At 34.1% G+C, this 25,775-nt stretch overlaps 1 protein-coding gene across 1 annotated transcript; it reads left to right on the top strand.

Annotated features, from left to right (window-relative positions):
- The first annotated feature begins 172 nt into the window (after positions 1-172).
- On the top strand, positions 173-25,495 carry LOC129217278 (mitochondrial amidoxime reducing component 2-like). The gene is made up of 7 exons (XM_054851548.1): positions 173-388; positions 5,948-6,127; positions 7,454-7,625; positions 12,973-13,116; positions 22,263-22,327; positions 25,040-25,111; positions 25,201-25,495. The coding sequence occupies exons 1-7, from the start codon at positions 177-179 to the stop codon at positions 25,355-25,357; spliced, it is 1,002 nt and encodes a 333-aa protein (XP_054707523.1). The 5' UTR covers positions 173-176; the 3' UTR covers positions 25,358-25,495.
- Positions 25,496-25,775: the final 280 nt, after the last annotated feature.

Below are 25,775 nucleotides of genomic sequence, written 5' to 3'. Positions count from 1 at the left end.
TGTTATATGTTTAATTGTTTATTGTAAATTTTTTCCTATTCTTGGCTGCCTTTTAAATAGATTAATATCCTTCTGAATAAAGCCATTTGTAACAACAACATTGTGTGTTACATAAGTATTAAATTTAAGTTGAAAAAGATGCTCTAATACTTGTTATTCTTTGCAGAGTTATCAAAATGACAAACTCATGGAAAACCTATGCAATTGCATCTATGTTAGCTATAACAACTGTTGGCATTATTGTTTGGCGAAAAAAGAAACGGACTTATGTTAAAGTTGGGAAAATATCAAGATTATTTTTCTATCCTGTTAAATCTTTGAAAGGAATAGAAGTGACCAAAGGAATTTGCACAAAAGAGGGATTTGAAGTAAATGGTGTGATAGATCGGTATGTTTTATGCAAGGCATGGGGTTTTAAAATTACATTTCAAATTAATTATTTCAACTCAATTTATTTTTAAAGGTATTTTCTATCATCTGTATGTTTCCAAGACTTGTTTTGTGTAGTACCTCTCTTTTAATGTATTAATCCTTCAACTATAGATGGAACAGATGTCAGAAACCGTTTCAAAATTATAGCATAATAAACATTTAGAAAATATTAATTTATCAGTTTTCTAGATGAGAACCTAGAAAACAAAACTTAAGAACTGTCGGGTTTTGGTTGAATTGTACTTTAGTAATTTTACTATTTAAGTTATATAGTACCACTATGGTAACACAAATAATACTCTGTTATATTTTATGTTAAAAGAAGTACTTTTTTAGTGCAAAGTTTCGTTGTTTTCTTTTATTGAAAAACTGTTTACAAAATAGTGAAGTAAACTTTGTTAACCACTGGGGCATAATTGCTTCCTGGCCTGAAATTTTAATTAATATTTTGCTAGCAAATGACAATTATACAATTTAATAACTTGTGTACAACCAGGGCCATACTAAGGCATGGGCACATGGGGCACTAAATCTGCTTTTTGAGTCGGGGTTTTTTTTTTTTTTTTTTTTTTTTTTTTTTTTTTTTTTATTTTAAGCTGGACAATTTTGATAGTTGATGTCTTAAATTTTCGTAAAAATTTCATGATGTGTTAATGGTGTTATGATTAGAAAAGGTGATTATTTTTTAAACTGATTTGTTTGTCCTTGAGTAGGGGTCAAAGTTTAAGGTCATGAAGAAAAAAGAGTTAAATATATGATTGTTTTGTTTCAAAAACAATGAGTGATCCAAGCCAATTCTTTTAAATGTGGATACTAGTTGATACTAGGTACATGCTAGCATAAATATTTTGGTGGCTCACTCATAGCTTTGAGGGCAAAGTTCAATTGAACCTGCTAGTTTTTTTGGCTTGTTTAGTCCCGGATTAATGCTATAGCTATGAGTAACCCACGAAAATAATCATATGATTAACTACTCACTGCAGTATAGTACTAAGAAAACTGTAAAAAAGCTTTCGTTTCTCTTGGCTTTAATAGTTAGATGGTCTCAAAGTTGATGATTTTTTAAAAATGGCCAAGTTTAGAGGTTAACACTAGAAAGACGGAGGGGCCTGTGTGGCCCCTTGCATAGTTTGTTGTTTAATAACTCGGATAATGTCTAACGGAACTTAATTTAACTTCCTGACTTTTCATTATATGACACTATTTGAATGCTTGTTTAATCATTTTATCATACGCCTCATATTACTGTAAATATTGATCCTTATACCTAGAAAGACGGGAGGGGCCACAGTGGCCCCTAAGCTTTTTTACAATTAAAAATTTTTTTTTCCTTTCTCCTCATTGTTCTAGCATAAAAAAGGCCATTCTCTCTAGTTTAACCTGTAACTTCCGCTTTATACAGCCAATTGGATATCCAAATGCTATAAACAGTACTGACTGCTTACCAGCCTAATGGTAGCCATTGCTCTTGAAAAGAAAAACTGATCCAAGCTTTTGGCCAGTATAGAGAGCAACACTACAAATAATTGCATACTAAGTTTTTATTTAGTCATGAAAGAAGGTACATTGGGCATTTGGACACACTCAGGAAGAATTTAAAAAATAATTCACCCCAAAAATGGGTAGGGGCCACACTGGCCCCTTCAGTCTTTCTAGGTATACGAAAAATGTCAGTCGTTCTAGTGTTAATAACTTTGTGCGCGACGGATTAACAACTTTGGGACACAGCTGTAGTTATAGTCAGAATGGTGTAGTTTAAGGTCCAGGTTAGAAACCCATGGCAACTAATTAACTTTTATAATTACACAGTTTCAAAGTTAATAATTTGAAACAACAAGAATCAAAAATTTAGGTCAATTACTCTAAAACGCCTGAGTCAACAACTTTGAGCTAGAGCTGTAATTATTCTCTATGTGGTACAGTTTTAGACTCATGTCAGAAAACCATGATATCTAATCATCTTACTTAATTAAACTCTCGAAAATGATGATTTCAGCATAAAATAGCATTTTTTTCCCGAGTTTCGAGTTTATATTCGTGCTACTCAAAATCTTATGAGCTCAAAGTCACATAAATACTAGAACGAATCAACAGCCAAATGTACTTTAAGCTCCCAAAATTTCATGCGTCTAGTATAATAAAATTTTTTGTAACCTTGACCACAACATGGCAATTCTTCTCACAAAGCTAATATGCCATTTTGGTACTCTACATTTTGGAGATCCTAGATCCTCAGGATTCGGATCTCGAAAGCTGAAAATAAGCATCAGGTTAGTTTCAAAGACATCTCTACGCCTTTTTGAAATTTCATCTCATTCAGAGATGATTGAGCAGGGACAGTTTGAAAAATCAGGTCAGTTGACGTGGAATCACTCTGATATTAACATCATGCACATTTCACCTTCACATTTCATTTAATAACTTTGTTTATTTATAAAAGTCATAGACTAATAATAAGAGTAGACCGAGCTTTCTCATTCTTGCTGATGAAGAAAATTGGTTCATAGATGTATCATGTGACTAGTGGAAGGGCTTGGCGAAGACTTTGGCAGCATGGTTGCTAGATGGCAGCATTATCTATAGTTTGGCACTCGACATGTATTTTAAGACAATGTGTTTTCATTAAAAAAAACTTCCAGGTGTAGAGATTGAACTGTTTTTCTTTTAGTTATGCATTATTTTGACATTAGTAATAGTTTTTGATCAGTTTTCGGTAACTTTTATTTCATTTGGAGCTGTCAGCGTTGGCGTGAACGAAATGGCGTAAACGTTTTGCGTTAACGCAAAAATGTATTAATCGGTATCTTAAATTGAAACTGTAGGTAAAAATCTTACCGTTTGCTGATTCTTCTTGGTCGCTTGTATCTTTTATTGCTTAGAGAGTTATTGAAATTGACTAAAGAAAATGCACAATACTATCTAAACGAAAAACTCACTATATTAACAAAATATTTACAACTTAGAATAACAAATTTACAAATCGGACTCCATAAAAGATCATTCTTCCGTGTTCCATCAATTCTATTTATTTTATTTCGCGCTGGCGTTGATCGTCTGCTGCGATTAACGCCCGCTGTTGCTAGGATATCCACCAGTCTCATGGTTTGGTTTATAAGCAGCAAAAGGGTTGCCATAGCTCGGTCTACTCTTATTATTAGTCTATGATAAAAGTTGATTCGTTCTAGTATTTATGTGAGTTTGAGCTCATAAGATTTTGAGCAGCACTCATATAAACTTGTGAAAAAACGCTCTTTTATACTGAAATCATCATTTTTGAGACCTTTTAATTACGTAAGATAATTATATCTCTTTGTTTTCTGACATGAGTCTAAAACTACACCACCTAGAGCATAATTACAGCTCTTGCTCAATGTTATTGGCTCTGGTGTTTTAGAGTAATTGACCTAAACTTTGATTCTTTTTGTTTCAAATTATCAGCTTTGAGACAGCGTAATTTAAAAAGTTGATTATTTGCCATGGGTTTCTAACCTGGACCTTAAACTGCACCATTGGGACTATAACTACAGCTGTGCCCCAAAGTTGTTGACCGTCTCGCACAAAGTTACTGACCTCTAAACTTGGACATTTTTAAAGATCATTGACTTTGAGACAGTTTAACTACCTAAGTCGAGAGGAGCCAATGCCGCTTTATGTTTTTCTTAGTACTATACTGTGGTAAGTTGTTAATCAATTTCCGAGGATTACTCACAACTTTAGCAGGTATTGGGGCCCAAACAAGGCAAAAAAAGTTTAAAAATTGCTTTTTCAATTAACCTTTGCCCTCAAAGTCATGAGTGAGTCATCAAAATATTTATACTAGAATGTACCTAGTATCAAGTAGTATCCTTATTTAAAAGAATAGGCTTGGTTCACTCATTGCTTTTGAAGCAAAGCAATCATATATTTAGCTATTTTTTCTCACAATCTTAAACTTTGACCTCCGCTCGGGGATCTACAAGTCAAATTAGAGAGAAAAGAAGCTTCACTTTTTCTTTTCACAATACTAGTAAAATATCCTGAAAGTTTCAGGAAAATTGAAGGTGTCAACTATCAGGCCCCCATTTACTTCGTCCAGCTTTAAAAAAAAAAAATGTTTTAAGTTCTAGAAAGATGGCACAATTTCATATTGTGCTAAAGAAAGATGTGAATATTAAATGTAGAAAAGAAAAAGTATCTTTAAAATTTTAAGTGAGGAGAAGAGGATGGGATACAGGAGCATTTGTGTCAACTTGTGTCAACAACTTGTGTCCTCAAAAATCATAGTCGGTCGGGCCATGTGTGCAACAATTTAAAAACCTACATAAAAAGTTTAATCCCCCTTTTCACATGATTGTGTATCAATATTTATTGTGTTTCCACTTACTTTTGCTTATGATTTAGAATTTATTTTGGAAAAAAAATTTTCATTGTAACTAATGTAGTTTGTGTATCACATTTCATGACAGTCGTCAGAGGCAATATTAGTTGATTATGCAACTCTTATTCTACCACATTTTTTTTCCCTACGCTGACACACCATACCACTAGGCAAAATCTAAGTAGTACTCTTTTAATAAAATATTGAATATTCAAAATCTATATTTACATGTATAAATTTTCTTTTTTAATTCCCTGATTTTCCAAATTAAATAGTTGACTAAAGTTTACCTAAGTAATATTGTAATTAATTTTTTTGCTCTTAAGCGCATCTTGAGAATTTTAAAGATTGATTTTCTATATAAAGCTATTAATAAAATTTTCCTTGCTCTAAAATTTTAATGCAAAATCTCCTTCTAGTTTGAACTTATGATTTTAATATTAAGGTTTGACAATGTAGTTCCAGTTTCATGTTGACTAATGGTGAATATTTTGAAGGAAACTAAAGAAATTTTGTAAATTAACCGATAAATAAATATTTTAGAACAAAAATGCGGTTATTTTTGGGTTCCCCCTCCCCCGTACATATATAACCATTTTAGCCTGGTGTCATAATCTATATCTAAAAGTCCCCTTACTAGCCTAGTAGCCTTTCTTTAAACCCTTTTTTGTGAAGGAATATCTTTCTTGAGATAAGGAAACCAAAACTGAACAACATACTCCAAATTAAGTCTTACCAAACTTCTATATGAAGGTAGACAAACCTTCTTGGATTTATTTGAAATGTTATAGATCTATTGATAAACCCAAGCATTCTCTTTAACAAGTCATAAAGCTATTTCAAACCTAATTGTTTTAGGAAAATTGTACCTAGTATTAAATATTTTATCTAGCCTGGGGAAGTATAGGAAGTACTAAATGATGTAAAATTGTAAGATTTATTCAAAAATACATATTCTAGTCAAATTTTACTCAGCTTTACAAGATGTCTGATTAACTCAACTATGCATTAAACAAATATCTTATCTTTTTCCTGATGATTTGTTTGTGATACGGGGTGTTCAAGTTTAAAAGATGATCTTTTATGTTGAGTATTTTTTGTTTTAACGTTTTTTTTTTTTTTTCCAATTTGAAAGTTTTTATTTCGCTTTCATTTCAGTCAGTTTATGCTCATGTGGAAGGATAATGTTCTTCTATCGCAACGAGATGCTCCAACTCTTCAGCTGCTAACACAACGCATAGAAGGAGATTATTTGCTTATATCAGGACCTGAAGTTGAGACTTTGAGAATTCCTATTAAGAAAGCACTTTCTCCCAATGATAAGGTAGTTGAGTGCAGGTGAGTCCTAAATAAAAATGTTGATGGTTTCTTGAAAATATCAGTAAATATTCAATGAAAATTTGTTCTGTGTGACATGGTAGGAATAGCATGTCATTAAACTTTGTAGAAATCTAGAAAACACTTGCAATATATATTTTTTTTCTTTTCAATAACTGTACGAGCTATTGATAATTTGGGTTTGTTACAAATGACAAATTCCAAATGGAAGGGAAAGAATATCTAAGCAAAAGATTTTGCAGAATGAAAAAAGAAAACATGAAGGCTTTCACAAATACTGCATTATTAGAACTCCGAGTTTAGGCTAGGGTGCGGAATTGCAGGATTCCCGTAAGTTTTTCTAAAATCCCACTCAATAAAAATCCTATTCCCAGCTATTCCCTCTAATCAACATTTGCTTACTTATGTTAAAAAGATTGCGAAACTTGTCACCTTGGATTTTTTTATTTTTCAAATTTCTTTTAAGAAGATTTATGATGTAAATGAATGGCTTGCGATAATTTTCATCTTATTATCAATGAACAGAAGAATATAGAAATTTAGTCCCTCAGAGAAAGGAATAAAAGATTGAGAATGGCTGTATCCTTTAAGTTAACTGAAGGTTCAAATACCTTTTGAAACCTCTGAGTTTATCTACTGCTCTTAGTTGCATCAAACAAAGCTAATTTTTTTACCCGCTTTGCATCTAAACTTTGCCATTATTGGAATTTTTTTCTTTTGGAAGCATTTTGATACATTTTCTATAAAATTGAGAACACTTCATTAACACACCATTTAGTAAATGATTGATTTTAAAAATATCTTTGCGTAAATGATTGATTTAAAAAAAATCTTTGCCGTTGTAGTTAAGAAATTTTAATGTTAAGTTGTCTTTAAAATATTCGTCGATCTCACAAATAATAAAATGCACATTTAATCTAGCAGACAAATTTAATGTTCTCTTTTAATGTTATACTCGTTAATTTTGTGCTACATGATATGCAAATAATAATAACTTGTTCAAATAAATATTTATTTACAATGTTCAAGCAATTGTAAAAAAAACTACTTCTACTTCAATTTTAAAAACCCCACTTGAAATTTTGGTAAGAGTGGGAGATCCCACCTTTCTATTTACAGCTATATTTATAAATTCAACAAGAATTATTGCCTTTTAAAGTATCAAGCTATGTGTCATAGCATACCATTTTAACATTTACTTTTAACATAAGCATTCTTTCAAACTGATTAAATCTTTATAATATCTTACTTATGCTTTAAAATAATAGTAAAATAAAATATTTTCAAGGCTCCATAACTTTTATCCATGTATAAAATATTTTGCAGAGTTCATACTGATATGGTTCAGGCTGTAGATAGGGGAGATGAAATTGCCTCTTGGTTTGAATCTTATCTGAAAATTTCTGGTGTGCGATTCCTGCAATATTTGCCAAACTTGGAAAACAGAAAGTATGTCAGAAATGATCCATTTTATGCCAAAATGAGAAAAAAACAAGCAGTAAGTGAAGAGCAAATTTTGCAATCTATTTTTTAACTGAATTCAAAAAAGAAGAGGTTGTCAGTTGTACAGCTTTTTGTGTGTGCGCTTTTTAAGCATTAATTCTCATTCAGTGAACTAATTTTGATGTTTTACTTTTAATAGATGGTGGACTAACTTTGGTCCTGTACCTTTGTTTGACAATATTTGTTCCTATTTTTAGAAAAACAATAAGTTTCATGTCAATCAAACAGCAAAATTTTGATATTTTCTAATGTAATGATTAAATATGAAAGCCACTGTTAAAAAATTGGTTGCCATAAAACAGAAATGTTAATGATAATTATAATGAGAGTTTTGAATAAAGGTTTCCCTGAATCAAACATGAAATTAATGCACTCCCTTTACTCTAGTCGTATTGTTATCTTTGTCAATAATAGATAATTACAGGGCCAAGGTGAAGACGTAGGATTATCATCCCGAGCGACTTGTGTTGTTGTGAAATATAATTTAGTTTGGTAATAAACATGTTAAAAACTGCTTAAGGCTTTCACGGCTGGCGTCAATATGAAGAAATAACATTTCCAGGCTTATTGGCAGTGGATTAAATGGAAAAGAAAATTCAGACGTTTCATCAAACTGCTACTGACACCATCAGTGGATGAGTTCGATGGGACTGATGAGCTGCTACGGTCGCTCTGGTATTTAAGCAAACTGCTGCTAGGTGCCAGTTCCTAATTGGATGGTGTTCTCAAACTACTGGTGGATGCCAGTTCCTGATTGGATGGCGTTCTACTCTGATGGAAATTGGGAGTGGCTTCAGATTCGAAACGGGAGCAGACACATTTGAACCATTGTGGTGAGCAGATCTAAGGGCTCGGAGCCATGTTTTTTGGTAGATTGAAGTTAGCTTCTTTTCTATTGAAATTTAACAGATGTTTGAATACTTCAATTGCTTCACGATGAAGACAGGCAAAGAATTGGGTTGTTGTGGCCAAGACTTCAGTGTCTTTAAATTTGATGTCATGGGTTCCTTCTTGTTTGCTGTGATCAGCTACTGCTAATTTCTCATAGTGTCCTAATCTGCAATGACGTTCATGCTCCAAAAGACGAGTCTTGATGTTGCAGTTGGTGGCTCCAACTTAGACTGATCCACAAGAGCATGAAATTTTGTACACTCCTGATGTAGAGAAAGGTTTATAAAGGTCTTTCCCAGGGCAATAACAATTCCTTAGTTGAGTGGTGGCACGGAAACACAACATTTAAGACCTGTTTCAAGCCCATGTCCCCTCCCATTTCGAATCTGAAGCCACTCTCACTTTCCATTAGAGCACCAATCAGAGGAGAATGCCATCCAATCAGAAACTTTCACAAACCAGCAGTTTGCTTAAATACCAGAGCGACGGAAACATCATCAGTCGCATAAAACTCATCCACTGATGATGTCAGCTGCAGAGGTTGACGAAACTTCTGGATTTTTTTTTTTTTTTTTCATTTTGACCATGGCCAATAATCCCATAAATGTTATTTCTTCATAAGAAATATGTTATTTCTAATAAATAAACAAGCTGCTATAGCTGTAACTTTATTATTCTGTTATGTATAAACATTTTCTATTTTTAGATGGCTTAAAAAATAATAAATTAAAAGTTTGTCCATCCAATGTATTTGACTCAAAAATTACTTGACCTGCCAAATAGAATGCATTAAACAAGAATTTGAAACTTGCAATATGCTGTATACAGACAGCCTATTTATAACAGCCAAAAACTGCATTAAAATGTTCATTAGCATCTGGATGTCATAACCATGCTGTCAGTATATTGCATGTAGTTCTGCCTTAGTCATGAGCCATAGCTTAAGGGAGGTAACTTACTGCTAAAAGTTGTTGGTAAATAGCATTTGGCTACATTTAGTTAAATGTTTAAGATGATTGACTAAGTTACCCAGGGGTCCCCTCCCTAACGTTAGGAGCACCCCCCTCAATATCGCCTCTCGTAAGCAAGATCCCCCCCCCCCAAACAAGAAAAATAATCCTCAAAACACCCCCCTAAAAATTTAAATGCCACAGTCTGTGCCATGACCCCCCCCCCCCCCCAAGGTGGGCACCCCTGAGTTACCGACAGCATTTAACAAGTGGTAATTAAAGTTGCATACAAATAATTCAAACAAAGATCAGCTTTTGGTGCCAATTGCTAAAAAATTTTAGTGCTTTGATGGTTTATATATATATTTTTTTTTTTTTCAATACAGAGCATTTATATGAAAAAAAGTAGGTAAAGTTTAATGATGGTAACATAATACTTTTACAAAAATATAATTACACTAAAAGAGTAAAATTTTAAAATGTTTCCAAAAAAAGTGATTTCAAAACTGCAGCTAGAAATTGTTCAAAAAGTAAAAAAATATTTAATTTTCTTTGAACACCATCAATACTACAGTACAATCTTGTTTATTCAGACTATTTGGGATCAAAGGCAATCCAGATAAACAGAAATCCAGAAAATGAGGGCAGTATGAGTAATAAGAAAAATAAATTCTTATACAAGCAAACTTATCTTTTATGACAGCAAGAATCAATGCTTTGTTGCGAAATTACATTTGATCATTTTGACCAAGCACTTTATCATTTATAGCTCAGATGCAGTGGTGTCGGATTGATGTTCCCAGTATGGCAGGATGTTTGTTGGATTACAATAATTTACAGTACGATCTATATACCGAATATAAATACAGTATGATCTACAGACCCAATAGTACCATCCAATGCCTCGGAAGTTTTTCAGAATCAAACCCTCTGAATCTTAACTGGTGCAGTGAAATCCACTCCTGTTTTTGCTATGCACACCTTGATGAACGTAGTACCATTTTATAAATCCATACAAAGAAATGCATTAATATTATTTCAAAAACTTAAAATTTTGCCTAATAACTCAGTTTGGAGAGATGATGACTTGAGCACAAATAGAAATCTGAATACTCAGAAGGTATTCATCCAGTTGGCCTTCAAGACTACTTGTGCTTTGGAACTTTATCAAGAAACTCCTCTATTACCTTTGCCTTTGTGCCCTTTGGATTATACTCATTTTGATATAAACTTTGAACTTAACATGAAAGTAGCAAAGAGGGATATGCCTCCTGATCAGCTAAAAGCTATAGCTCTATAAGATATTTACAATTGCTGTCCGAAAAGCGAATGGTTACACTTGTTCACTGATGGCTTTCTTCTAGATAGATGCCATGGTGCTGGAATTGATATCTGCAGTGAGTTCTTCAGCTTCTACCTTCCAGTACGTCTTTCCACTATTGTCTTCGATGGTGAGATTGTAGCTATAGTGGTAGCTGTTGAACAGCTATTGCTAAGAAGATCTATTTTCGATAAGGCTGTACTCTTTTCAGACTCTAAATCTGTGTTGCAACCATTATTATAAAATCAAAACTGTGATTCACAAAGAATTTTGAAATGCAGATTGTTGTTAAAAAGATTTTTTCTCACGAGGATCTCTTTCCAGTGGATTCTGACTGTGGAACATTTAGATGTGTGCACTGCACTTAGTGGTTTTAACAGGGCCAGATTTGGAAATGTGGAGTCCCCTAATCAGGGTTCAAAAAGATCATCATATTTTCGAAAATATCCGATACTTTGATATATATCCGAATATTTTGATATATATATGTATATATCCAATATTTTCGATCAACACTTTAATAGTAAATACATCCAGAAGTTACTGCTGTTTATATTTTTATATTATTATTATTTATAGGGGAGAAAAAACGTAAAATTTGCTGACCCCTGAAAGTTAGGATACTTTATAAAAATTTTATTGTGGGGGGGCCCTTTGTTTTGGAGGCCCCGAGGCAGTAGCCCCGCCTGCCCTCCCCTAAATCCGACCCTGGGTTTTAATTCCATTGTTGAAAAAAATGGAGAGCATGTGCACTAATGGCATAAGTGCTATTTTTAGTATGTGGCATTTGAAAAATAAATAAAATAAACAGTACAATATATGCTGGAGTTGTACATTTAGGACAAATAAGAAATGTTTGGCATACTTATAGTTCTGTTTTGCTATCATAATTTTGAATTATTTAAGTGATTTTTTTTTTTTCAATCTACGAATTTGATCCGATGAACGAGATTCTATGATACTTTTAAACAGTGACATTTAGTCAGCACAAACATGATAGGTGAAGTCATATGCAAAAATCAATCAGTTACAAATATAAATTTAAATCGACCGAAGTTATTCAACAGTAGTTTGCGTTAAGCATATTGAGGACAATTACTTTTGTAACTCTGTAAATGTTTCGTTCCTAATTTTGAGCAGGCTTCAGAAGATATGAACAAAGTACAATCATCATTACCCTAATATGTTCTCAGCTGTGTTATGCATGCGGATAATACTTGCCTGAAGAACCAAAGTCCCATCAAATTTGTATGTGTTACTGATTCATGTTTAGTAATAATACTGATTGTGTTTAATGAATCAAATTATTTTTTGCATTTTAGCGTGATTTCCAACTGTATTTATAAAATCAGTTCTTCTTTTTTCTTTTTTTTTTTTTTTGACATTTAAATGTTTTTATGAATGTTTTTTTAATCAGTCATTAAGAAAAGTGTTATTACCTCAACAGAAAAACGTTTTGCGGTGTCCCGAAGCAGATCCTCTGTTGAAGGAAATGTATTGTAATATATACTGTTTATGAATACAGGCATTCACACCATCTAATTTGATGCCTATTTTTACATTTCTTCAAACGTTTTAAAATAGGAAAATTATCGGGCTTAACCAATAGTGAGTTTTATCAAAGCGTTTTTGATAAGCATTTCTTAATGTTGAAAATTCAAACACTAGGTAGGCTTTCATTGAAACGTGTTTCTTAATCATACTGTATAGCAGTAGCTACTAGTATCATGCTTTGCCCCAAATCTGAAGAGAGGTTCTACTATTTGTACTAGCTGTCTCAAATTTTTAATTTTGCCACTTACATCGCTTTTGCTTCTTACTGCCTCATCATTTAATTGATTATTTTTACTTATAATAATTGTACTTACTCTTAGAGAAATAACTTATAAATCCTGCCCAAGTTGATATGTTTTTAAGTTTACTGTCTAGTGCAACCAAAAATACCTTCTGGAGGGGGATTTTTGATGAAAAATACCTTCTGAAGAGCTTTTTTGATCAAAACAGCCTTTCATATGCATAAACTACTGTATTAGAATTTGCATTTATGTTAAATGCTCTGGTGGTGTTTTCACCCCCCCCCCCCCTTTTTTTTTTGTTGTGCCGCGGCTGGTCTGAGAAATGTATGATTTAGGTTTTAAATATAGCTGTTGTGAATTGAGAAATTTCTATGTTATTTACAGATTAGCTTTCAAGATTTAGCTGCATTGCATATACTATCAGTATCATCCCTTGAAGATTTGAACTCGAGAATTGAAGGGAAAAAAATGACCTTGCACAATTTTAGACCAGTTGTAGTAGTTGAAGGGAGCAAACCTTATGAAGAAGTAAATTTCCATTTGTTTTCTCTCTCTTTCTGTTTTGTTTTTAGATTTTAATGCAAGGCGAATACAGTGAAGTCAATGTTTCTTGAAAATTGAATGCATAACAACAAATTCCACGTTTTTCTATTAATAATAAATATGTTCACAATAGAGTCTTAACTTCACTTTAATGTATCATCTGCATAGTTGTTTATGTCTATCATCTGTATTTTGAAATTAATTTATTTTAAATTTTTTATTTTTATATCACATTGGGATGACTGAATCATGACCGCCCATCTAGGGGGCAAGTGGGGGCTCGAATCCCCCCCCCCCTCCCTCATAGAAATTAGAACTTCCTTTCTTTTAGTACTATTTTCTTTGCAAAAATGTAAAAACATTTCTTCTGCTTTTTTTTTTTTTTTTTTTTTTTTTTTTTTTTTTTTTTTTTTTTTTTTTTTTTTTTTTGCCAGAAAGTTATTGTTTTACAGCCAGGGCTGATGCAGAAATACATAAAATACACCATTATTTATACATTAATGTATTTTATGTAATTCTTCTGCAGCCATTAATGAGTAAGTTATTAAAATTGTCAAATTTTAATGACATCTGTCCTGAAATCAGTTTCCATGGGGAAAATTAGTTTTTATGATAGAATGTCAGGGGTCTGGCCAGAGCAAATTTGGGTCCGTTAACGGACCCTTCACAAAAATCCGATCAGCCAAAACGGACCTTTCACAAAAATCCGATCAACCAAAACTGACCTTTCACAAAAATCCGATCAACCAAAACGGACCCTTCACAAAATTCTGGTAAACAAAAACGGATCTTTCACAAATTGTTTATTAAAAGAGCAAATCTCAAATTAAAATAATACAGCATATTTAAAGTTAAATTAGAGGAGTCAACTTATACAAAATCAGCTAATTTTGCAAAAGGAAAAAAAAATCGGCACTCTTGTGATGCTTCTGCAAGCCATAAATAATTACTACCGCCAAATAAATATAATGCCTGGTGTTGGTTTCTTTGAAAGAAATTAACAGCTGAAAGTCAGTTTGGTTTATAATTTTGCTTGTTTGTTTTATGCAGCGGTGTTGTTGTAAACTTCTTTGGAAAAGCGTCAACATTCTCTGAATAGGCGTAGTAAGCACTTTTATCCCCACTCATGATTTAAGCATCAATAATATACAGCGAAATGAATTTAGAACTGCAAAGGATAGTATGGGTGGGGCGGATGTGATCGCTTCAGATAGGGTTACAAAATTTAAACTTATCGCCACTTAGTGTCTGGTGGTGCGATGTTAAACTGTTATTTTGGGAGAAAGTTATATGGGTTTGGTTTTTCGATACTAAAAAGGATAATTAACTTTAAATAAACTTTTATTTACCGTTATTTTTTTCTATAGATGTCTACATTTTGAAAAACGCAATCTTTTTACATCCGATATGAGAATCATATTTCATTCTTTTTTTTCAAGCTAACTTCGCTTTATTAGGATGCAAATAAATGAAAAGTCTCTTTTATTTTTGTAACAAAGCTTATTTCAAGTTTTTAAAGGGGAATTCCATTTTCTTTTATGAGTCAATAATTAAAAGGCTGAATCGATGGTTTATTTTTTATTTTATTTATTTATTTTTGCTTCAACTGTGTCCAGATATTAATGATATGTTTATCATAGGACTCTAAAATGCAATTCAAAAGTAATTTTATCAAAAATATTTATTTTACAAGCCGTTTTTATACTTTTGATTCCTTCACTTTGAGGATTGCAATCTCTTTGCATCCGCTGTGGAAATCTGATTTTTCGAATTCTTGATGTTTTAGTACGCTTAGTTAAGAGGTAAACAAATAAAATATTTTTTTATTTTTGTGAAAATCACGGAGTTTATAAGGTTTGAACGAAAACTCTGTGCTCTTAAACAGTGTCTTGGGTTAAAAAGTTAAATGCTGAACCCCTGCCTAATTTTTTTTCTTACAGTTATTTTGAATACTAATCAAAAAAACATTTATAGTATAATTTAAACATGATGTTAGAATGGTAGATAAATATTGATACTTGAGGGGTGCCCATCTCCCCAGGGAGCGATGCCTTCCCCCCTCTCTTCAAATACTAGAAAAACACTCAACTTTAAGTGTCAATGATGCAGTTATCCACCATCTCAAGAGTCTAAGCTTTCGTTTTTACAAGAAAAAAAAATTAATTATTTGATTTTTTCACAAAAATAATTGATTTTTCACAAAATTATTTTATTTTTCACAAAAAACGGACCCTGTGAAAAATCCTGGACAGACCCCTGAATGTGTTATTCAAAGAGCAAGCAACAAATTTATTTTTTAACTTAGAAGTTGGAAATTCCACGACTACAATATGTCCCAACATTACATGTTTTGTTTCTGAAACAGTACAGGAGAATCTACCATTTTTTTTTTTTTAAAAAAGCTTAGTAGCCACTGTGACCCCTCCCTCCTTTCTAGGTATAAGGGTCAATATTTACAGTACCATGAGGTGAATGCTTTAAAATGATTGAACAAACATTCAAATAGTGTCATATAATGAAGAATCAGAAATTTCCATCGAGCTTTGTTATATATTATTGGAGTTATGGAACAACCAGGCCCGACGAGAGGCCCTGTTAGCCTAGTCGGAAACTAGGGGGCCCAAGCCTTTGGGAGGCCCATCGACACTGACGCAAAAAAAAGAAAGGAAGAAAGAAGGGAAAAAGGACTCAGAATAAATGGAAACGTTAAGTTAAAGTAAAATTTACTCTTATGGTATTTATTGTTGTGGCACTTTTATTGAGTTAATTATTTTCTAGTAAGTAGTTTTGATTTTTTTTTCTTTCTTGTCCTTCTTTTTTTTCTTTCTTGTCCTTCTTTTTTTTCCTTTCTTTTCTTCTCTTTTTTGGGGGGGGGGGGGGCAGGGGCTTGGCAGCAGAACTGACTAGGGGCCCCTCAGGCTCTCTGTCACACTGGGAATAACAAACAACATGGGGGCCCCACAGGCCCCTCCGTCTTGTGTTAAGGGGGCATGACCTCCTGGATTCAGGCCTGATTTATGGTCACAGAGGCTGCTTGCTCAGCATTCTAGTTTGTTTGCATCTTTTCATGTAGATACTTTCAATGCCGGATTAACATCTATTTGCACCCCTAGGCCCAAACTTACAGATTACGCCCCCCACCTCACATATCCGAACTCTACTGAAATCATAGCCCCAAACCCCTCCTCCCCCCAGCCATTCTCAGAGGCTTAGCAAGTGAAGATTTCGCGTTCCCGTGTGTCAACGAAATGAGGGATGGTTTTCTTTCTTTGTTTTCGTTCGATGATGTTCAAATGGATGGGTGAGGGTGGTGGGCCGGGAAATTTTCAGAAATTGATGCGTTGGAAATGCAATTTTAGGCCATCTAAGTTCATTTAATAGGAAGTAATGGCATTCGGAACTTGCCCCGATTTCAGTTTTCGAAACTGAAAATACGTAATAATACGTAATTATATCTTATTCTTGATGTAACAGAAAGGGATGAGGTTCGGGGACTCACTCCCCCCCCCCCTCCCCCACGTCGCAATTATTCTTAACAACGAATCTTGGAAGATTTTCAAAAAGATTGAGAGGAGGGCTGAAGTCAGGGTCACGCCCCAGGAGGGTTTTCAAACAAGTTTACTAAAAATGAAATTTTAGACGCTCTGTTATGTGGCGTGAAAGTAGGACGTTAGAGGATCTTTCCCCTAAAAAAAAATCAAAATGGAGAAGTGTAAATGTGTATTTGTACTATCTTCAATGCATCTGATAGTGCTGGGTGACGGGATGGGTTTGGGGACTTTACAGCGGAAATTTTTTGCTATTTTAGATGATCTTCAAAGTGTTAGGAAGAGGCGGGGATCGGCAAGAATGCTCTAAAAAAAGAAAATCAAGTTTAGATAATTTTTGAAAATAATAGTGAAAGCGGGTTCACATGAATTTCCTCTGAAGTTTTTATAAAATTAAAGTTATAAAAAGGTAATTTTAAGCTACCTTTGATGAAGTAAAAAGATGGGGTCTTGCTCAAAAAACACCTCACTCCCTTTATTTTGCTTTTTTGCAATCTTTTTTCTTATTTTTAAAAAGTATGTTGTAATACATCCTGCTCCCACTTTTTCTTTTCCAAAAATATTAAACTGCTTCAGTTTTTCCATAATGTAGTTTTCAAATTCCTCCCTCAAATTCTTGTCTGTTAAAAAAACAAACGTTTTTGGCCGCAGAAAAAAAATTTCCCGCTTTGGACTAAGGTGATCTTTAGGTGATCTTTATCTAATTTTTTCCGTTTTATTTAAATTTAAACAACAGGGCTCTTGAATTTCTTGATACACTTATGTGTTTCATTCATTTTTACCTTAAGATTTAGAACTGCTGGTGTCTCTTTCTCTACTTTAATTTTCTTCTATTTTAAAACATATTTCGGGGCATCCCATGCCATTTTCATCTACTTTTTGTGATCTTCGTGATGATATTTTAATTAAAGATATTCACAAAAATAATATATTGGAAGCAAACCTCGATAACCGATATAATTATAAACAAAAATATGTAAAATTGTGTACAGTAAAATATTATTAGGAACTTGCATGCAATGCATGTACGTAAAGAGAATTAAAGCAGTTAAAGGTGAAAATGTTGTGCAAAATAGGTGATATGATTGCCAGAGGCGCCCCGATAGGGGGTCACGGGAGGTCACCGTTACATCCAAACTTTTCTTATTTGGCAAAAATTATCCGACTGTTCGGAAAATTTGGAGACAACTATAATGATATTTTTGTTTGGATCTCTGTTTTCTGATTTCTCTTTTCGCTAGATGTTGGGTACCTGATGTGCATACTCGTACTTTGTCATTCGGTAAGATTTGAAGTTTTCATTCGGTAATATGACATTTCCTCCCCCCCCCCCCCCCGAAAATAACTTCTGGTACCTCTGATGATTGGCAGTCATAAATAAATATGAATTAATAACTATTAATTGCGAAAACACATACTTACTGTCGCAATTTAAAGAATCAAGAGAAAAATAGTTTCAGTAACAAGAGGGTTTTAAAACTGAACATTTTCTAGGTCATGATTTTTACTAATTTTTCTGTGTGACATACCTCAAAGAGTTTTTTACTTTGGCAAAGCCAAGGGGTTAACTAGCCAGCCGTGCCGGCGGGTGGGGCATTCGCGCCTTCGGGTTTTTTTTTTTTTCTTTTTCTTTTTTTTTTTTTTTTTTACCCTCAAACCTGTGGGACTCAGGGATTTTTTTTTTCTTGTTTTTTTTTCTTTCTTTTGGTGCTTTCAAACTTGTGTGACTTCGTTTTTTTTCTTTTTTTCCATTTTGCCCAAGAACGGTTTATTTATTTTTTTTTAATGTATTTATTTATTTTACGTCCTCAAACCTTGTGCGCGCCTTTCTCGACTCAAGGACCACGCCCCCTGCCCCCCTTCAATTACTGTTTTTATGCCTATCGCGCTGGTTGCAATCTTTGCTAGATGAATTTTGCTACTCCATGTAGTAACGCATCCCCTCCCCCCCCCCCCCCCCCCCCCCCCCCCCCGAAAGCTGATTATTTTTTTCCCTCTGCGACATGCGCCCTTTTTGGCTTGCGCCCCTAGGCCAGGGCCTAGGTTGGCCTATTGGGTAATCCGGGCCTGGATACTTTGCAAAATAATTTTCAGCAAAGGCAGTCTGCAGAGTAATTTCTCCAATGCTCATTTTTTCTTTTTGCTTCTGCAGCTTCTCTGCTTCCTCCAACCCAAATGTTATATGAATGCCTGATGATAGTTTTGATTGGATCCATCAGCATATTTTTAATGTCATAATAACTAAGAGGTCATGATTCAAGTTTTCCACGTCACCACTGAAATGATTTGTCCATCACTTCACAATACTGTAACAAAAACTACTTATTAATTTGAAATTAAATATATTTATTTGCTCTTAAAATAATTTCAATGTTTAAATTCTATCTGTTTCACAAACAATCATATATTGTTAGTTACACACAGCAGTGGCACTCACAGGAATTTTGCTAAGAGAGGGTCTAAGGTCGAAAACTTCGTTCTCATATACCCCAATGTGCTGTCAAACATATTATCAATTCCTAAGAACAAAAAACAGCAAAAACAAACTATTGAATAAAAAAAATAACATTATTTAATTAACTATACCTAAGTAACCAGAAAGCAAAATAATTTACTCTTTTACTTTTCTCGTAATTAAAAAATGGATTCAATCCCATAAAATCTCATTTTAATCTATAATTATAGAACTAAAAACATGGTTGTTGCAGTGTATTAATTTATAATCATCATTTTGCTTCTTATACGCAATTCCATGAAATACACTGCCAGCTCAGTCATTTCCAGCCGAGGACTGCAGTTTCGTGCTTATTAGCACTCATCAGCCCGGCATAGAAAAGTGACTGAGCTGGAGATGAAAAACCTCTTAAAGAAGCCAAGAATGCACAACAAACTGGTAGCTAATATAAAATTAGCGCAGGCCAGACAAGTGACCAAAGCAATGGTTCGGTTCAACTCGAGGACTGAAGGCAAAGGCAATGTATATTCAGTAAATTACCGCCCAATAGCAGGGCTAATTTTATATTAGCTACCAGTTTGTTGTGCACTCTTGGCTTCCTTAAGAGGTTTTCCATCTCCAGCTCAGTCACTTTCCTATGCCGGGCTGATGAGTGCTAATTAGCACGAAACTGCAGTCCTCGGTCGGAAATGACTGAGCTGGCGGTGTATTTCATGTAATTCTGCTTTAGGCCTGCTATTGGGCGGTAATTTACTGAATATACCATGCCTTTGCCTTCAATCCTCGAGTTGAACCGAACCATTGCTTCGGTCACTCGTCTGGCCTGCGCTAATTTTATATTAGCTACCAGTTTGTTGTGCACTCTTGGCTTCCTTAAGAGGTTTTCCATCTCCAGCTCAGTCCCTTTCCTATGCCAGGCTGATGAGTGCTAATAAGCACGAAACTGCAGTCCTCGGTTGGAAATGACTGAGCTGGCGGTGTATTTCATGTAATTCTGCTTTAGCCCTGCTATTGGGCGGTAATTTACTGAATATACGCAATTCGTTATAGGAAATGCACGCAATATTTTTTTTTTATCTTTTAGCATGTTGATTTTATTTTTTCACTTATTAAAACTGAAATTAGTTGTTGTTTTTGTCGTGTCTGATCAGAAAACTGAAATTAATGTTACCTTTGTTTGAAGTTATTCTATGTACTAAATACTACATTGAATATTAAACAATCGGGGGGTGGGAGCATGACCTATGGAAGGAGTCAAGACCCCTAGGATCCCTTTCTTGTATGTGCCACTGTCAGTGGTGTGATCAGTGATGTTATTTTTATCACATCAGTCTTGTCATCAGTGATGTTATTTTTATCACAACCAATGTTACCAGAAGAAAAAATATGTACCGTATTTTCGGGAATAAGCGCCGCACCCGATGTAAGCGCCGCATCGTAATATATTCTCAAATAAAAAAGTTTTTTAATGTATGCGCCGCACCCGATGTAAGCGCCGCACCTTCCATAAGCGCGCACTCAGCATTAAACAACTTAAAAGCACAATCAGTAGTAAAGCAAGCTGGATTAAATGTAAATAAAAAATATTTTTTTATTTCTCGTTAGTATTTTTAATTAACAATAAAAAAATATTTTAAAAAATCCCCATTTGTCATTTTTTGCCTTCGGCATCCCTCGATTGGTCATCACTTTCGATGGTTCATTTATCCGATTTCCAACGGCAAACGCATCTCGTCAGTACCAACCTCTGGCAGCAAAACGATTTCCAATTTCTTCTGCCGTTGTAACCTTAAACTTAAAGGCTGCAGTATAACTTTTCAATTGCTAAGGAGCCATTTCAAAAGCAACTCTAAAAAAATTCGTGAAGAAAGATAAGCCAAGAACGCGCGAACCGCAGCAAAAGATGCAACACGACGATGTGAGTGAATAATAAAATTAGAGCTAGGAGACAAGTTTCCCATTAGGTTGCTTGAAAAAGCAACCTATTTTCGTGAGAGAGGTGGTAAATTCCCTTTACACACTTTGCATTCATCCCTCTCTCTTACTAGTACTTTTGCTGCCTCCTCTCCCTGACCCCTTCGCTCCGACGCGATAAGCCTTGCTTGCCCACGTGTATCAACTCTCTTCAGCGAAACACGTGCAATCGCTGACTCACCTTCCCTCCCCCTCTTTGCTTTACTTGTCGCGAAGGTCGAAGGATTTCCTGACCCCTTCGCTCCGCCGCGATAAGGCTTGCTCGCGCACGTGGATCAGCGTTTCTCCCCTCGTTGAAACATGCGCAATAGCTGACTCACCTTCCCTCCCCCTCTTTGCTTTACTTGTCACCCAAGGCAGAAGGATTTCCCGTCCCTTCGCTCCGACGCGATAAGGCTTGCTCGCGCACGTGGATCAGAATTTCTTTCCTCAGTGAAACACGCGCAATCGCTGACTCACCTTCCCTCCCCCTCTTTGCTTTACTTGTCGCCTAAGGGCGAGGGATTTCCGCGAAATGAAAGCAATCGATGTGGTGCCATCTGTTAGCAGCATTTTCCGATTTTTTTTAAACTTGGGGAAAAAAACACTGTATCCGCCGCACCCGTTATATGCGCCGCACCGGAAATTTTTTTTTCTTGTATGCACCGCGGCGCTTATTCCCAAAAAATACGGCATATTCAATTTCATCAATCTAACTTTACCTATCACATAGAAAAGATAACAGAAAAAATATTAACAGCAAGCTTTTCTTGGGGAAAAAGCTTACTTAATGTCTTTGTGACTAACATAAAAAGTAAATCTCTCTAAACACTATTTTCCTTTGAAGTATCAATTTTATGTTGGTGACAAAAAAAATGGGTTGTTTAAAAGGAAAAAGATTAAACTTGAATGGCAAAAAAATAAAGTAATGAATAAGGGAAACAAATGAAATAAACTTTCATTTGCAGTTTTATTGATAAAATAGAGTGTGACAAGTTTAGAAAAATGAGGGACACTAATTAGTTGAATTCTAAAGATTTGAAAAATTAGATTTAAAATGATGTATAGGATAATACATCAAAACATTTATCATGTACTATTCTTATTGAAAAAATTATGTCTGGGTTGAGTTTTTTCCCCCCTTATACGGTTTTCATTATTATATTCTTTTTTAGGATGCATGGGAATATATTAAATTTGAAGGAGGTGCTGAAGCTGAATTGCTAGTTCCTACAACAAGGTAAGATTAATTGTCTTCAGCTTTGTAATTATCAGTCTGAAATGTCACGCACCTACAAATTTTATCGAGCAAGCTTATATAGGTTGTGTCCATAAATAATGTACTTTTTTTTTTCAAGATTTTTGGCCACCACGTTCCTTTTCTTTGCTGACAAATTGTCACTTTCACCTACTCCCTTCCCTGCCTTCCCCACTTGTTACAAATTTTTTCGTGACCGTAATCTAATAAAAAATGTGATGTTAATCTTCTTGTTACCCCCTCCCTCCCTCTTGTCGCAACTTCATGAACCCCTCCCCCTTCGAAGTGTAACATCATCTGTGAATTACCCCATATCAACTTTCTATTAGTGTTTCTTAGCACGGGTCTTTGGTTCCTTTTGTGAGATGGCAATTACATTTCATTCAACATTCTTCGGCACAATTAACCAAAAAAATATTTTTTTAAAGCCTGGTGTACAAGCAGGGTTGCCAACTGCTCCGCATTTTGCAGAGTTGTACCGCAAAAATGGTGAAACTCTGCGGTTCTTTTGCTCCGCATTTCCCGGCCGAACGCTTTTAAGCTTAAATTTTGCTACTTCATGGTAACAAACCTGTAAATATGGGAAATTAAAGATACTCAAAGATTGAAATAGTGTTTAAAGCTGTTTCATTAATATAAAAATTATTAGTATTAAAAAAAATGATTTTTAAAGCTCTAAAACAATTTTAGATAAGTGGTTTTAGTTATTTGAATTGATTTTTATACAAAATTTTGAACTGCTCCGCAAAATTTGAAATTGCTCCTCAAAATCAGCAAAAATGCTCCTCAAATTGTTTCTCCAAGGTTGGCAACCCTCTACAAGGTCAGTTTTAGATTATTTTCCTAAACCTGGTGCTCATTTAATTGGGAGCACTGAGTCTTCTACCAGATGTATTTACATTAAAAACTCACTTGTACTTTACATTGCCCCAAAATACCTGTCTGCAGTAATCTGTATATTTGTGCTACAAAACGTTGGTTATCTCCTGTTACTTAACAGTGCATTGGTTCATACCCATCACTTAGATTCCTTTGAAACTTGTTAGTTACAAAAAAGGCAGCTTACCAGGACTTTAGTATGCCTTAAGTAAACAAAATTTAAATCTTCTTTAATTATCCTAGTAAAAGATTAATGTAACTGAGTAGAAAAATTGGTCTTTGTTTTGTTTCATTAAAAAAGGGAAATAAAGTAGATTAATCTCAAAAATGTTTCATGGTAAGGACCATCTGTTTTTATTTTTATTGAGTTTAAACAGAAATTAATTCTTTGCCAGTAATATCCCTTCTGGTTTATCATATCTTTTTGTTTTTATTGTGTAGACCTGCTTTGTTTCCATATGGTTTACTTTAAAATCTGAATTGTGCACGACACATGTGTAACCATTTAGTTATTGCTGTTTTCTGTGTATATGACCAGTTATAACGGCATAGAATCCTTTTCCCGGATATTACATACAGTTAACCCTTATTAATGTGGGCTAATAATGGATCCAGGTTGTTCAAATTAATGAAAGTACAGATCAAATAAAATCACTTACAAACTGAACCAAGGTACATAAACAAGCATACAAGTAAAAATTGTACATAGTAAAAATTGAATTTTAACTTCAAAAGAATGAAATATAAAATTGCATCAGAAAAAAGGACAAAATTGCAAAATACAGCCTACAAAAATACATTATTGTATTAACTTTCCTTTCATTTATCTTAATATATATATTCTGTATGGATGTTTGTAGTCATATGGCTTTTAAATGGCTGGACCGATTTTGATCGAATTTTTTGTGTGTAATTAAGTTGATTCAAGCATGGTTTAGAGTCGCGATGGATGGAATCGGAAACGTTTTTGTTAGTTAATTAATTTAAACATTGGATGGTTATATCTCCCAAATGATTAATATCTATTTCAACCTATTGTTGAGCAAGACTAAAATAAATATTTAACCCATTGCCAAAGGTCAATAAGAAAGCTAGCTCTGCTTTTTGTAATGAAATTTCCTACTGTGATATGTCAATTGAGAATAGATAAAATGTAGAGAGAGAGGGTGAAAACTTCATTTGTTGAAAGCAACGATTTTAGGTTTTGTGATATATTTTAAAGTAAAATACTGGAAGGTTCACATGAAACATGTGTTCTGTCATCGTAGTTGAACCATGTGACCGGAGCGGTGCTTTAGGTTTTCCTAACTAAATGATCAGAAAGTACCGTACCTAGCAACATTTGCTTCTTAGCTCAAATCCATCTGAGTTTTGGCAACAATGTCAAGAATACTTTGAGGATTATCAAACTAATCAATACATTATTAGAGGAAAAGATGCTGGAATTTCAAGACAAAACAAATTTTATTTTGGTCCAGATAAATTACAACAGGGTAGTTCTATACACAAAAGATCAGTGCAGTAGAAGGATGATGCATATTGGTTTCACGACACCTTTTTTTTTTTTTTTTTAAAAGGTAATGTCTGATTTTTTAATTAATGGTAGCATAAGTGATCTAACCTATTCTCTCTCTCTCTTTTTTTTTTTTTTTTTTTTTTTTTAACAGTCAAAAGTTTTGCCAATTATGAAACTTTTCCTATAACATGGTGCTTTTTCATTGCTCAATTTTAAGTTCCATTCTCATGTGTAGTGTTTGGATTCCCCCCCCCCCCCCTCCAAGGTACTGAACTAAATATTTTTTAAAAATTTCCCAGGTGCTTGTTGACGACAAATGACCCAGAAACTGCAATTTTGTCCCAAAAAGAACCATTGATAACTCTCAGAAGGTAAGTTTGGTTTTAATGTAAAAATCTTTGATAACTTTTTGAAAGCAAAATCTTTAAAAAGGCTTTTGAAATAACTTTTTTATATCTAGATACAGAATACCCAAAGATCCTGAAATAGTAAAAAAGACTGGTTCTTTGCCTTGCTTTGGAACCCATTGTGCTGTTATCAAGCCAGGTGAAATTAAAGTTGGTGATGAAATCTATGCTGTGGTTGGAAGACAACCAGCTATGATTCAGAAAATGTGAAAAATACCTATTTTTGTTAATGAAACAATGTGTCTTCAATCAATGTCTTCAGTACGAAGAACTTTTATATGTAAAATTTGGAGCTTAAACATATTGTTATGCTATTTTTTCTAAATAAAATGTATATTTTTCTAGTGCCTTTGACCACTATTGTTTATTCCATATACAACTGCCACTGTGACGACCAGCAACAGGACCCAGGCTGCATTAAGCTGTTCCTAGTCAATTTATCCTAAGTTCCTACTTAATATTAGTTATTGGAGGAGATGCTGGTCTCAAAAAAAAAACAAGCATCTTCTGGAAATTGACACTCACCAGCCCCCAAAGATTGCTAGCAATCTTATTGGGGAAGATTTAAATTTTCTATTAGAAAGAATTGGATTAAAAAGACGAATTAGGAGTTCTATTTTTGAACGAA

Source organism: Uloborus diversus, chromosome 2, assembly GCF_026930045.1.
Source record: "Uloborus diversus isolate 005 chromosome 2, Udiv.v.3.1, whole genome shotgun sequence".
Lineage (NCBI taxonomy): Eukaryota > Metazoa > Arthropoda > Arachnida > Araneae > Uloboridae > Uloborus > Uloborus diversus.
The sequence above is the reverse complement of the archived record's forward strand: the minus strand, read 5'-3'. Positions and strand labels throughout refer to the sequence as shown.

What these genes read in the sequence shown, in the direction of transcription:
- LOC129217278 (XM_054851548.1), top strand. Translation starts at nt 177, where the DNA reads ATGACAAACTCATGGAAAACCTATGCAATTGCATCTATGTTAGCTATA. An exon ending in AAATGAGAAAAAAACAAGCA is followed by an intron (nt 7,626 to 12,972) that starts GTAAGTGAAGAG and finishes TGTTATTTACAG; the next exon opens with ATTAGCTTTCAAGATTTAGC. An exon ending in TTGCTAGTTCCTACAACAAG is followed by an intron (nt 22,328 to 25,039) that starts GTAAGATTAATT and finishes AAAATTTCCCAG; the next exon opens with GTGCTTGTTGACGACAAATG.